Source organism: Anabas testudineus, chromosome 12, assembly GCF_900324465.2.
Source record: "Anabas testudineus chromosome 12, fAnaTes1.2, whole genome shotgun sequence".
NCBI lineage: Eukaryota > Metazoa > Chordata > Actinopteri > Anabantiformes > Anabantidae > Anabas > Anabas testudineus.
The window spans coordinates 18,865,809-18,880,911 of record NC_046621.1 but is presented as its reverse complement, the minus strand read 5'-3'; the positions used below and the strand labels follow the sequence as shown (position 1 = coordinate 18,880,911).

The following is a 15,103-nucleotide window of genomic DNA, read 5'->3' as shown; positions in this document are numbered from 1 at the left end:
ACAGGTGTGAAATGTCCTGCACTTCTACTATCTGCTGATATGCTTAACATACAAAAATTTTACAGTTACCACGCCACCATGTGGCTTGTTATGTGTGCACATTTTAAACTTCTGGTTAGGCTTAAGTAATAGAAACAACTCACTGTCAATGATTAAGTGCCAACTACAATGGAGCCTGAGACCATATTGCCACCTGCTGGAGAGTTTGGAAAAATTTCAAAGGTTTTCATGCTTAAATTTTCCAGTAATATCAGCTGCAAGGAGCTGTGAGAGCTTGCTTTCAGCTATCACATGCATTTTCTTTAGAAAACACATTCTAGTTATATCTACAGTTATCTTGTAAGGTCTTAAACCTCACACTGTTAATTGCCTTGATGACTTTTGTTTGTGTCATTTGGCTTTAATTTAATTTAATTTAATTTAATTTAATTTAATTTAATTTAATTTAATTTAATTTAATTTAATTTAATTTAATTTAATTCACATTTGAAAAATGTTGTGCATAAGTTTAACGTTTTGCTGTAACGTTTTTTGGAGATGCTCTCTGACTGAAAAAGGATTTCATGACTTTTGCTAACTGTGATCACTGAATGCATTTTGTGTGAAAGCAATAAAGGGCAATTTACAGTTTGGTCCACATGGACTTCTGTTTTGCTGACTGTGTGAATAGTTTTGGACAATGTGACTTCAGTTTCGACAATGCGACGCCAGTTTCCCTTTAATATATTTTTTATCATTATACGTCCTGTACTCAGGTGTTGGCGCTATCGTCTACAAATCCCAGGGTTAGCGGTTTGATTCCCAGTTCCTCCTAGTTACCTGCCTGGATAAGACACTGAAACCCCATAGTAGCACCGATAGCTGTACAACCACAATTTAGAATATATATATATATATATATATATATACAGAATATGTACAGTATATATACAGAATATGTGAGATGAATAGGAATAGATGAAGGTCAAGTAAATTTTTTATTTTTGTTTTTCTATTTTCAAATTTTATTTTTTACGTAGATCACAACAGAAGTCATTTAAGTTTACCTTTCCTATAGAACAGGTCTATACCTTGTTCTTTTATTAAACAAACTAAATAGCCTTAATGTTATAGATTTAATGTTAGATAATTTTATTTATCTTATTTACACAACCTCATGTCATTTCTCTCTAAATGGTTGGACATCTACAATTCTCCTCTGCTTTTTGTGTCGCACATGATGGAGTTGTGCCCCAATGTGCACACACAGATATGTGCATGCACCCACAGACATGTGTGCCACACAGAGGTGAGCACACTCCCACCAGTGAAAAGAGAATGCGTGTCAGATATGTCTGATGCGCACTCTCCACCCTCTTCTTTTTCAGGGGGAAACAGTATTGAGTACTGTATGTAGTGTGGCAGCATTTTTATCAACAATATTATAAAGTTTCACTGGAGTAATGTTCAGATGACTGCCCTCCTGTGTTGTTACATGACATTCAAGCACAAGGGTACAGGAGTACACTATCTGCATGTAATTTTGGTCATTGAAAGCTCTGGTCTGTGGAATTAAAACTTGGCCTGGTAAAATTAATGACCTATGCTTAAGTTATAATAATAATGACATACTTTCTGCCTTACATAATTTCTGTATTTTTTTATCTCTGTTTCTGCCTCTTCTTTAGAACTCAGGTATTGAGAAGGCCTTCCTGTTTGATGTGGTCAGTAAGATTTACATTGCCACAGACAGCAGCCCAGTGGACATGCAGACATACGAACTGTGTTGCGACATGATTGACGTGGTCATTGACATCTCTTGCATCTATGGGTAAGTTTATGGACATACTTGGCAGATTATCATAACACCAGCTACTGTATGTATCATTTTACCTATATAAAAAATTGTGAAATACCACTTTCTGGCTCGTGACGATGATGCTTCTTAACTGCTGGATGTGTAACAAAACATATCTTTACTACTATATTGAGTTCACCATATCAACTTTATTGTCTGAGGGGGAGGCCATCACATTATGTATTTCAATAAAAAAAGGTTCAGTATCTTTTTGGTTGTGTTATGTTTGTGATCTATATATTTTCTTAATAGCATTGACTTAAACAGCAGTCTGCAGTCATAAGAAATTAGTTTCGGGATGGATTAGGGTGATGGTGGGACTCCTTGTGTGCTGTTAAATCACTAAAATCTAGTTATTTGCCTAGTAACAGACTTACAGAGTCTGTCTCTCTAAGTTACCTAACCTTAACTATGCCCGCTTCCCAAAACTAAGCTGAGAAAGTACCTCCTGTAGTTTAGAGATGCACCCACAGAAGACAGATCTAAATAACTTTGGGTTGTCATAGACTTAAAATGTCCCAGATATTTTTATGCATGCTAAGTGTATTTTAAACATAAGTCAAAAGAGACAGGCACTAAACAGTTTACCACTGTTTAGATCTTTCTCTCTCTCTCTCTGCACCTTTTAAAGCAAACTAAGTACAGAGTAGTTTAAAGTCTATTTTGCCCTGAAACTAAACATAAACATAGTCAGCACACAAGACAACTACATGTTGAAACAATGGGACATAGTGGTAGACCACAGATTTGCAAGAAAAAGCACGTAAATTTGTGTGTGTTAATAATTACTTAGATAGGAAAGGTGTTATTTGACAATGTCAAACATGTCAGCCAGTCTACTGAAATACACCATCCTTCTGTAACAATACATTTAGTGCTGTTTTAGCTGTAGAAAGTGTCAGTGCTCAGCCATCAGTCAGAAAATATGACCTGTCAGTATTTCTGCTAAACGAACCTGTGTTAAGTTGTAAAATAGATCTGTCATTCACTCCCAATTTAATATAGACATGTGTCACAACGGGTATGTGTCAGAAGAGAAATTTATCAGCTAAAGTTTTATTCTGGAATAATGGATCTATTTGGAACTATTTGAGGACTGTCAAAGGTTTTTCAACTTGATAAACTTTGACGTCTGTCAGTTGGTATAGTTGGTAGCGTCTTTGGAAGTATGAGTGGCTTAAAGTTCTGTAAGAATGTTGTACTGTCATTAGAGATGACCTACTACAAATACCAGTGGCACCAATCCTACTCAAATTCTAAACTAATTTATTTATATTATTTTTAACCAAACAAAGAAAAAATAAGCTATTTTATGATGGCATAACAAGTAGTTAAGTTTTTATGGTCAAACATCCATATATGATTAGGGCTCATGCATAAACCTATGAGAATATAAGTTTGAATAGACGTGTGTAAACTACAACATCACTGGTTAGTGGAGGCACACAGCCGCAATGCGGCAGTTCTAATTGTATACTGTTTTTTGATAATATAACTTGCCCTGCCCTAAAATTGGGTTAAGAACTGTCCAAAACATTATAAAAACTAGAATAATGGTGGGGAACTTTAACCTTTGAAGAAGAAATGTGGTTGCAAAAAAAATCCTAAATTATCGTGATCTGCGATCGTGTAAATGTTTGTATATTGTGTGTGGGAAGATGACCTCAGGAACAGTTTCTATGTAGCTTCCTACCACTAGAACTGCTAATGACATTTTTAATTCAGTGTATTTGTACTTGAGGTCAGTAGGTTTGACTTGGCAAAAGTATGTTGAAATATTAAGCAAGAACAACAGATGTTTGTGTGAAGACTGCAGGTACTGAATGCAGAGGTGTACTGGATTTTAAAGAGTGTGCCAGATCGTAAGCAATCAGGTCTAAGGAACATCCAGTGGCAAGAAGAAGTATGTAAACCTTTTAGAATTTCATGGTTTTCTGCATTAATTTGTCATAAAATGTGATCTGATCTTCATCTGAGATATGAGTATTAACAAACATAATGCGCCTAAAATAATAACACACAAAAAAATCTAATCTGTCATATATTTATTGAAAACAACCATAAACACCTCATAGTGATAGTGGAAAAAGTATGTGAACCCTTCAACCCCTCGTGTGTGGTTCCCCTAAAGTTATTCCATAGCATCTCTATTGGGTTGAATTCTGGGCTTTAACTTGGCCACTCCAAAAGGTGTATTTTTGTTTTTCTGAAGTTAATCTGTTTTGTATTTTTTTGTGTAATGAAATTTAGCTATCTTAACCACAATGAGTTTTTCTGGCTGTGTGTGTTAAATGACCTTGTGTCAAGTCTTGTGGTCTTGACTCATCCGGTCTCATCCGGTCTTGGTCTTGGTCTTAACTAGTCCTCAACTGCTTAAAATCTTAGTCTTATCTTGGTCTTAAGACTGTCTGAGCTTGGTACTGACTTGGTATTAGACTAGTGGGTTGCCACTACGCCGCGTTCCAAATTGTTATGCAAATTGGATGTGTCATAAACATTAAATGGCCACCATGTGCCAACAAAGCTGCGACGTCAACAAGGTGGTGGAGCTGGTAGGCCAAGGTGTGAAAATAACCTCGTAAGTATATAGAGTTTTTGACTGACCACTTTCTTCCATCGTACAAAAAGTAGAACCATGCCTTCCGTAGCAAAATCATCTTCATGCATGACAATGCACCATCTCATGCCGCAAAGAATAGCTCTATGTCATTGGCTTCTATGGGCATAAAAGATGAGAAACTCATGGTGTGGCCACCATCCTCCCCTGACCTCAACCCAATTGAGAACCTTTGGAGCATCCTCAAGCTAAAGATCTATAAGGGTGGGAGGCAGTTCACATTAAAACAGTAGCTCTGGGAGGCTATTCTGACATCCTGCAAAGAAATTCAAGCAGAAACTGTCCAAAAACATCAATGGATGCAAGAGTTGTGAAGGTGATATCAAAGAAGGGGTCCTATGTTAAGATGTAACATGCCCTGTTAGGATGTTTTTGATTGAAATAGCTTTTGATTTCAGTAAATATGACCCCCTAATGCTGCAAATTCAACAAAAGCCCATTTTCAGTTCTTTACAACCTATAAAATGTTTTAACTCTGTTGTGCATAATAATTTGGAACAGTGCGTTTTCAGTTTATTTTATTTTATTTTCAGTTTGTTATGTTATATATTTATTTTTGAAATAAATATTTGTTATCATTAGGAGGTTTGTTCAATAAAATTTTAATTAAACCCTCAGGATTGATGACTTGAAAATTATACTGTCATTTGCATTGACTAATTATAAAAATCAGAGAAAGATATCATTTGCGTAAAAATTTGGAATGTGGTGTATACCACTATCTCACAGTCCAATAAATATCAACAGAGTAGAGCAGCAACAGAAAGGGAGGCGACTAGAGAGAAGCATGAGTCTTTTATGTTGAACATAAATGGAGAAACCTAAGGTTGAAGCCAAACTGGAAGGAAAACATGGACCTGTAAGCAATTTTTGAGGGAATTGTGTGATTTGCTGTTTTTTGTATATTGTTCAAGACTACATAATCAGACTTTGTTATTATCAAGACTGGATAATTAAACCTTGCAGCAGGTGTTGTACCAATACCACTTGTCTACAGCGATCTGTCAGTTCTTTGCTAATGAAGATGCTTGGACTTCGGGGAAGTTGCATACAATAAAACTAACTACTGATTTTCTTGTCCCATTGTGGTTTCAAGATTCAAAAAGCTTTATTAATCCCAGAGGGAAATTGTTTTGCCTCATTACATTTGTCTTTAATACAGACAGAAAGAAATGGAACCACAACCAGGAAAGATCAACACCAACATAAATACACAATAACATCAATATAGAGAACTTAATATATATACAGAATATGTGAGCTGAATGAAAATGGCCTAATATTTATAGTCCAGGGTTGAATGACAGCAATTATAAGACATCAATTATCAGTTCCCCCACCCCTTACAGAGGGGGGAGGAATTGTAGAGATTGATGGCCACAGGCAGAAAGGACCTCGTGAGGCGCTCTGTGGAACACTTGATGTTAATAAGTCTTTGGCTGAATTTGCTCCTCTGTCCAGTCAACACACTGTGGAGTGGGTGGGGAGGGATTGTCCAGAATTGGAGGAGTTTGGACAGCATCCAGCAGTAGCTCAGGTGGTAGAGCAGTTGTCTACAAAGTAGATGTGAGTGGTTCGATTCCTGGTTTCTCCTGGCTACTTACTGAGGTGTCCTTGGACGATTCCTGGTTTCTCCTGGCTACTTACTGAGGTGTCCTTGGACGAGACACCAAAGCCCTGTAGTAGCGCAGACATACTGTCTGGCAGATTCAACTGCGATTTCCCCAAGGGGATCAATAAAATATTCATTATTATTAGAACAGAGCCAGCCCCCCTGGTCAGTTTGTTCAACCTGTGTCTGCCACCTTCATGTTGCTGCCCCAGCAGACCACAGTGTAGAAGATGACACTGGCCGTCACAGACTCATAAAGACGTTGAACAACCTGAGTCTCCTCAGAGACTCTCCTCTGGCTCTGACCCTTTTTGTACAATGCTGCTGAGTTCTTAGTCCAGTCCAGTTTGCTGCCTAAGTAAACTCCCAGGTATTTGTACTCGGATAACACCTCCACCTCCTCCCCTGTATAAAGAGAGGGATGACAGGACTCCCAGATTTCCTGAAGTCCATCACCAGCTCCTTTGTTTTATTGATGTTCAGTTGAAGGTAGTTGAGCACACACCAGTCAACAAAACTGTCCCTGCACCACTCCCTGGTACTCAATGACATCTCCATCCTTAATACATCCTACAGCTGCAGAGTCATCAAAGAACTTCTGAAGATGGCAGGACTTTGAGTTATATCTGAAGTCTGAGATGTACAGGGTGAAGAGAAATGGAGACAGAACTGTCCCCTGTGGAGCACCTGTGCTACAGACCAGTGTCAGACACACAATTCTGTAGGCGGCCGTACTGTGGGCAGGTAGTCCATGATCCAGGAAATCAGGAGAGTGTTAACCTGCATGTTTTTTTATTTCTTTCCTTGTAGTGCAGGCCAGACTGGCCCTGGAGAAATCAAAAAACATGATCCTCACTAAGCCCTCAGGCTTGTCCAGGTGGGTATAGGTGTGATGGAGCAGATGTATGATGGCATCATCTACTTCAAGATGGGGTTGATAGGCAAACTGGTGGGGGTCAAGTGAGGGTTTGACCAGAGGTCAGAGGGACTCCCGGATCAGCCTCTCAAAAGCTTTCATAATGTGTGAGGTCGAGGCCACTGGTCTGTAGTCATTCAGGACTCTTGGACATGGCGTCTTATTCACAGGAACTAGGCACAACTTTTTCCATCCAAGAGAAACTCTCTCCAGATGCAGGCTGAGGTTGAGAAATGTGCTGAAGACTGAACACCACATAGCTGAGGAGCACAGGCTTTCAGCACCCTTGGGCTGACTCCATCTGGACCTGCAGCCTTTGTGGGGTGAAACCTGTTCGATTCTCTTCTCACCTGCTCAGCTGAGATCATTTGGGTGGTGGCTGAGTCGTCACAAAGCATCACAAACTGACAGTGTCATGCACGTTGATAAGAGCAGCAGCCCCTGCCCTGCTTAGGCTGACTTTGGCAATCATGCAGTTTGAAAGCATCTGGTTTGTCAAATTTTTGGATTTGGCACTATATACTGAAAATGAACTTTCTAAATCTATTTCCTTTTGTAAATGTAGATGTACTGTATAGAATATGCAGATACAGATTGCAGATGTTTGCATAAATGCCTTTACTGTTGTACCTCAGCCAATAGAATTGACTAAGATCTTGACAAAGAAACAGAGCTTTGAAATGAGGCAGAAGTAGTACATCATTGTTCTTGTCGAGGTTAAGTGTGGTAGTTTTTTTGTCTCAGAAACAGAGTGAATTGGCACTAGTACAGACTGAATGTGAACTAAATCCCAAAACACACACTCTGTACTCTGATCCCCCTGCAGATCTCTCTACATTCTCAGTTCAATTATCACTCCAACTGGGAGTATAATTAGGTCCTAATCTAGATCGGTGTAATTCTGTACGCCACAGTTAATTTAAAATTGTAAAGGGGAATTACTGCACTCTACCACATAAAATTCTGATTCATCCTTTATCATGCAGCAATCAGGAGACAGCTTATACTGTGTATATATTTATGTCTGTAAATATATGGCTCAGTAGCTAATTATAGCACAGGTGCACACAAACAAAATTGCAAAGATAACTTAGGTCCAGTTGCTGGGCTCCTAACTCTTTAATATCATTAATAAAGCACTGCCTGCACACGTAGCTGCAGCACAACTTTGTTTGCCACTCATTCCCTGGGGTGTAACACAGGCACTCAACCACTCTGCCACCTGCTGTCAATCAAACAGACATGCCCCTCCAGCTGCTGCCAATCAAACACAGACACAGACAAACCACTCCAGCCAGCAAAGATAACAAGGCCGTTTTTTCCCTTCCATGTAGTGCTAAACTATTAACAGTATGTTTTATAATCATTTGACTACACAATAGGATAAATAAATATATGTAATATCAGTTTAACTAGTTTAATAGTTCCACTGACAGACATTTAGTCAGTAAATTGCTTCTAAATTAATTAATGTGTAGGATAGAACATTTAGCTCACATTCAATAAGACAATAGTTATTGCTTTACTGGGATTAAATGTACAATATGCTTAATTATATTTATATTTATATTCATTATATTTGATAATATATATAATTTGTAATACAATAATAGTTATGTCATTTTGAGTACTTAAAACAGATATCAAGTAAAAAACAGACTATTTGTACTGTATGTAACATATTTTATACGTTATTTATTAGTAGTGTTCCATTCTACATTTTACTAGTTTTTTGTTGTATTTTATTCAGGGTATTTTTTATTGAGACTTTATCTCTTGTACGAAATAACTTCAATAAAACTGATGAATGAAACGAAGTGCAAGAGGGGATTGCATTTCATTGTTATGCAGCAGAGGGCAGCATAGGCTTGCCAACACAAAATACAAAGCGTTGTCATTAGGTTTTATGAGGACCTGCAAGAGAGCTTTTACTTTCATGCCAAACTGAAAAACAATCGGTTGGCCATTTACACATTTGAGGGCAGAACCATGGGAGATTATTGGTTCTGACAACAGTGATGTCAGTCAGTCTTTCACTGTCAAACCATTTTCTTCAGGCCAACCTGCTGGAGAAACAGCTACTTTCTTTGTAATTTTAATAGATGGATTGTCCTGCAGAAAGTTGTACAAGATCATAAAAGGGAACTTGGCTGAATTATTGCTAAGTTCAGACAGGTAAGCTCATTAGTGTTAGTCAGCAATGAGTTAAAGTAAATGGCTGATACGATGACTTAGACTACAAGATGGACGCATGTTGCAGTCCATCACGTTACTAACATTAGTAACAGAAAGAGTCTAGAGCAGGGGTGTCAAACTCAATTGCACAGGGGGGCAAAATCCAAAACACACTTTAGGATACACAGGATAAACCATTATTGAACACACTAAAACTTTTAAAACTTAACTTTTTTTTTAACATTAACCTTAAATAACTTATATAAATAATATTTTGCTCTCCATAAAAATATATCCCGTCTAAATTGTACAAGTTAGAAATAAAGTAAACATTAAAAGAACAAACATTCAAATTTCTTTAATCTTATGTCATTTTATATAAAAAATAAACTTAAATTGTAATTTTATGAACATGCTGCATAACAAAAACTGGAAATATAAATATAAAATGTATGCTTTTCAGCAATAACAAATCAAATCATTCAGTCTTTGCTCTTATGTCATTTAATCTGCATCTTTTTTTGGCAACAGGTTCGTTTATATTTGGTGTGAGGTTCTGTGTTGTGGAGATTCTCAGACTTGACTGTAGGTTCTCACCAGTGAGACGACTCCTGTGTGCTGTTTTGTTAGTCTTCATCACTGAGAACAGCTTCTCACTAAGATTTGTGCTACCACACATAAACAAGGTTCGAGCCGCATGTGGACGGAGCTGGGACATTTCTGCGGGAATGGAGTGAATGAACTGTCCTGCGGGTTCTGCAGTGTCCTACTTTACCTGCAGTCATTACACTGCAGCTCAATCAGCTCCATCTGAATCTGCACAGGTGCAGTTTCCACATAGACGGCAAATGGGTTGAGAAGCAACTCAAAATTATTTTCTTGTTCGTCAAAGTCACCAAAGCTCCGTGAGAACTCAGTTTATCAGCAAAGTGCGTATTTGGGAACACCGTTGTGCCGATATGGTTCAACATTACTTGGCATCCTGAGGACCAGCTTCATAATGACTTGCAGCATCATAAACTAGACTTGATTAACGCGGAATGTGTTTGGCAAGCAGCTGAAGCGCTGCATTATGGGATCTGTAGTTTATTGTATTACCAGCGCTTCATATCGCCGGGCTATTAAAAATAATAATATAGAAATGATCTCGCGGGCCGGATATAGTTACACGCCGGGCCGGATGTGGCCCGCGGGCCGTGAGTTTGACACATACGGTCTAGAGGGCCAAGTTTCAGCCAGTTACAGATATGCTCAGTAGTTCTCTTGTGGTGTGTCACTGACACAGATACCGAAAATCTTTTTGGTGTCAGCCTCTCTGTAAAACCTAAGTCATCTGTAATACGTTTCTTACAGACATTTTAATATGTGACCATATTTTGACAGCTTTAGTTAAAAATGCTTTTGCAAGCTTTGTAATACTACGCTAATAAAGAATGTACTGGGCATGCAGCTGGATCAGTAAAGAATGGATTATGGTGTATGCTTGAATCAGGCACAAATTCATCCATATGCATGTGACTATAAAGCATTGTAATTAATTTGCTCACTTATAATCACTTAAAATTTGATTCTGCTTTTATAAAGCATGTTCTTTCAACCTGCATAGTTTTTGGAAAGGCAAGAAAAAAAGTAGCTAACCACTCCAGGCTCCAGTGGTTTGGATGTGTTGAAAGATTATGTCCTTCTCCCTCAGCTGCTCGGTGTCCTACTAAGCCAGTATAACACAAACAACAACCTGGGGCACCTGAAAAAGATGAAGTTTTTGGCAGAATGAAGCAGGAGCTGCAAGACCTCCACTAGTCATTTCAGCACATTAACAACAGTGCTGTCTGTCCATACAGAGTAGGCTGACCAAACATGGAGCTGAGTAAAGTGTGATAGCTACTTTGTGTGTTCTAAATAGCACCTGCAAAAAACAGCACAAGTCGATCTACTAAGGGTGCGCACTAACGCAAAAAAGCGCATGCTGTAGATTTTGCATCATTAGCTTAATAAATATGAGTCATGCGTTTTGCCCAGCTATGGAAAACATGCATGCAATGTGATTTTTCAAGCCTGAAATGTTTGTGGTGGCTGAGATTGCACCACAAACAAAACAAAAAATGCTTCAAATTGTGCACACAATTTAGTACTGGCTATTTGGGATCTTAGTAAATCAGGGCTATAATGTGCTAACCTAATTTCCCATCAAAGTGTGTAGAAAATTAATGCTGTATCTCCATGTAGCAGGTACAGTGCCTATAAAAAGTATTCACCCCTTTGGATGTTTTATCTTTTTATTGACATTATAAATCAATCAATTATAAACCTTTGAGTTGTGGTACAACAGAACTTTACAAAGAAATAAATAAATATCAATGAAACTGACCTGGACAAAAATTATGGCACCCTTAACTTATTATAATATCACTGCAAGCAAGCAATTTCTGCAACTCTCAATGAGACTTCTGCACATCTCAACAGTTATTTTGGCCCACTTTTTACTAGCAAACTGCACAACCCTCAGAATAGTTCAGTGATATGTTCTTAGCCATTCTTAAGTGTTTTTAGCTGTGTTTTGCGTTATTATCCTGTTGGAGGACTACTACCTGTGACAAAGATCAAGCTTTATGACAATGGTTAGCACGTTTTGCTCCAAAATACATATATATATATATATATATATATATATATATATATATATATATATATATATATATATATATATATATATATATATATATATATACACACACACACACACTTTGTGAAGATGCCACAATGAGCAGATGTTTCACTGGCTTTGTGCTTCTCTCACCTGAATGAGTATTTTCCATCCTGAAGTGCATGTTATTCCACTTTTGCACTAAATCACCAACAAGCTAAACATGGCTGCTGCCCTAAAAATTATAGGTGACTTAAAGTTAATAGCAATATGCAACTTACAAAGTGCCTGACTCAAGTTGTGTCTCTAGACTTTTTTTTCCCCTTTTTTATATCAGTGGAGATTCTCAGTCATCCAGGTGAAGTGATCTGGAAGTTGAGTCATGGCAACTGGACTTCTTTCTTGTTAGCTTGAAACATTTCACTACTTATCCAAGTAGCTTCTTCAGTCTGAAGATAGTTCTTTGGCACCCACAAATTTATGCTCCAGGTTCGTTCGTGAATAGGTTTGTTAGGTGAAACAATGGAAGGTTGTGAAGGATGTAATAGTCACATCTCTGCCAACCCCTCTTATCCCCTAAAGTGGGTCGTTAAGTGTGTCCAACCTGGTGCAGGTATGAAATGGGCCTCAGCTATCTGGGGATGGATGAAAGGGCAGCATGATAAATAGGAGACAGGTTGTGTCTAAGGCCTCCACCTCAACATACACCTCAACCACCTCGACACAGAGGTGTGACTATTTTTATTATTATTACATCTTTCACAACCTCCCCCTCCATAGTTTCACCAAACAAGCCTATTCAGGCCAGGTGAGAAGTGAAACCAAACCTGTTACATAAATTTGTGGTCTCTAACCAACTATCTAACCCACTAATAGATATAGCCTTGCAGAACAAAGTTTGCCACTGCTTATTTCATGTGGAATGAGAGCTGTGCACTAGTCATCTTATTTTAAATTTTTAATTAATCCAAATACATTTTGATGATTTGTTTTGATTCACATATTCTAGAAAATCTCAGTAAACAGTAAAACATTTCCCTAATTCCAAAATAATGAATTTGCAAATTACTTATTAATGAATTAATTATTTAAATATTTATTATTATGTCATTATCTTAGTAAGTCTAAAATCCAGTGATTTTTGATTGATATTACATGAAACAAAGAAAGGCAGCAAATCCTCATGGCTGTCTCCTGGTCAAACTTAAAAAAAATTAACAAGATAATCTAGACAAATAAAACCTTAATGTTCTACTGTAGCTAGCTACTTTCTGGGTAAAATTCTAATTTACCAGGGTTGTGGGGAATCTAAAATGTGTTAAAAAGGGACATCCTACATAGACAGTTGTTGGCAATCAACTGTATGACAGTGATGAAAAAAGGGAATTGCCTCTTGCATTAACACTTAAAGTCAGTCATGCAATATGATGTTCTTCGGTCAGTGCACTGCAAAAGTTGACAGTGTGTTTCCTAGCAACAGCAGCTCTCAGTTGTCAGTCAGCCAGTACTGGGGGAAACACCCACTCAGAGGCTTGAGACTTACATGTTGTTTCTACAGATGTCATTGTACCCCTTTAATCCAGTTTTAAAAATGAAGGAAAAAAATTCTAATTTCATTTAATTACTTTTAAGGATCTCTGTCTTTACAATGTCCTTTCCCGTATAGCCTAATTGCCACATTTCTTTTTGGCTGACTCATTCACTCAAGTAAAAAAAATCTAAATATTTCATAATTTCATGTCTGCAAAATATGTTAATTTGTGCTATCAGTTCAATATGTCATTTACTTAACTTTGTTGAGTAACTCTGCGTTTAGAGTCATAATTCTAACTCAAACTCTTGTGACAGTAGAACTTCAGAAAATGGTTTTGCCTCGCTTTATAACTCCATCCCTAGCTTCAGCCTGGCCACCTTCCACTGGCACTCACTGGATTAGTAATGTTATCTTTCTGAATAGAGAGTAATAGTTTTGTCTGCAGCTGAAAGCAGCAGTGGATGATTATCCTTGATCAAGCCACATGTCATTACCTCACTTGTTAAAAGGCAGTAGTAAGAGAGCAATGTTAAGAGCACTTTTCCTATTGAATGACATTAATTACATCATGTCAGAGAGGTATCAATCTCCAGATTGATCAGATTGGGAAAAAATGCAATTTTAATTTCCTAACTCCAGGACAAGAAAATACAGTACAGTGGCAAAACATTAGACTCACTCCTTTGTACTTGTTTCTGTCTCATTCTCCTGTTTCATAACATAAACCATAGCCAAGCATTCTGTGTTTGCCTGGGCAAACACAGAATGCAAGCTTTAAATTATAATTGAATTGCATTGTATTGCATTTTTTGAAGCAAAAAGGTGATGTTATATCAAATAGACCTTTGGGAAAAAAGCCCATCTCCTAGGTGCTACATCAAAAATAAATAAAGAAATAAATAAATAAAAGCACAGTGATGATTCATTAAGGAAGTCACAATAGATTCAAGCAAAACTGTCTCTCTTCACAATAAAGGCTCATCTGAATTTTTAAACATTTTTAACCCTAAAGAAAAAGACCATCAGTCTTTGAGTTTATGAAGCAAAAGTTTCTTCATGTCTTCTTTTAGGTATTAACATAAACATTTGATAACACAGTTAACGCATAAGTGTGTTTGCTTTTGTTCTATTATTATAATAGTATAGCGCATAATCAAGTTAAGAAAACTGGAGCTACGGGGATGGATCTGGGCAGATTTTTCTAGGTCCAAAAAGACAGGGAGTTAGTGGCAGAAACCAGGAATGTGGTCAGACCTAAACTCACTGTCCCTAAGTCTTTACTTCCTGGTCTGCAACCAGGAAGTAAACTGGAAGTAGGCTAGTGACTTCAGCCAAGGTATGCTGCAAGATGAAGTCTTGAGCCAGTGAAGCGGAGAGGGAAGACGATAATGAGAGCAGTGAGGGTATGCCTCGTAATGTAGTCCTACCTCAGGGGAACGACAAAGGTGTTCCAGGTGGTTAAGTCCAAAGCCAGAGGAGTAATGAGAGTATGGCATGATGGTGGTAGTGAACAGGAGTAGATGAGTGACTGTAGAGAGAGGACTCAGTAGGTGGAAGAAAGCCAGCCAAGACAGGTAACAAAAGGGGTTAACCCAAAAACTTAAAAGTGAGTTTGTGGACAGGTCATTAGCAACACTCAAAGAAAAAGCAACACAGTCCAATATTCACAATCCAAAAAAAGTCCAAAAACAGACAGCAGGGTCAGATCATGGTTTAAGTGAGTGACTTAAAAATTCAAAGAGGGGATGACAGAGCTCAGTTGTCAGGA

The 15,103-nt window shown here is 37.8% G+C and overlaps 1 protein-coding gene across 1 annotated transcript in view; it reads left to right on the top strand.

Moving 5' to 3' along the window:
• rragd (ras-related GTP binding D) overlaps positions 1-15,103 on the top strand; it is a 56,116-nt gene that overhangs the window by 7,409 nt on the left and 33,604 nt on the right. Inside the window, exon 5 of the mRNA XM_026356097.1 lies at positions 1,668-1,810. Coding sequence (XP_026211882.1) covers positions 1,668-1,810 — 143 coding nt within the window. The remainder of the gene's footprint in view (positions 1-1,667; positions 1,811-15,103) is intronic.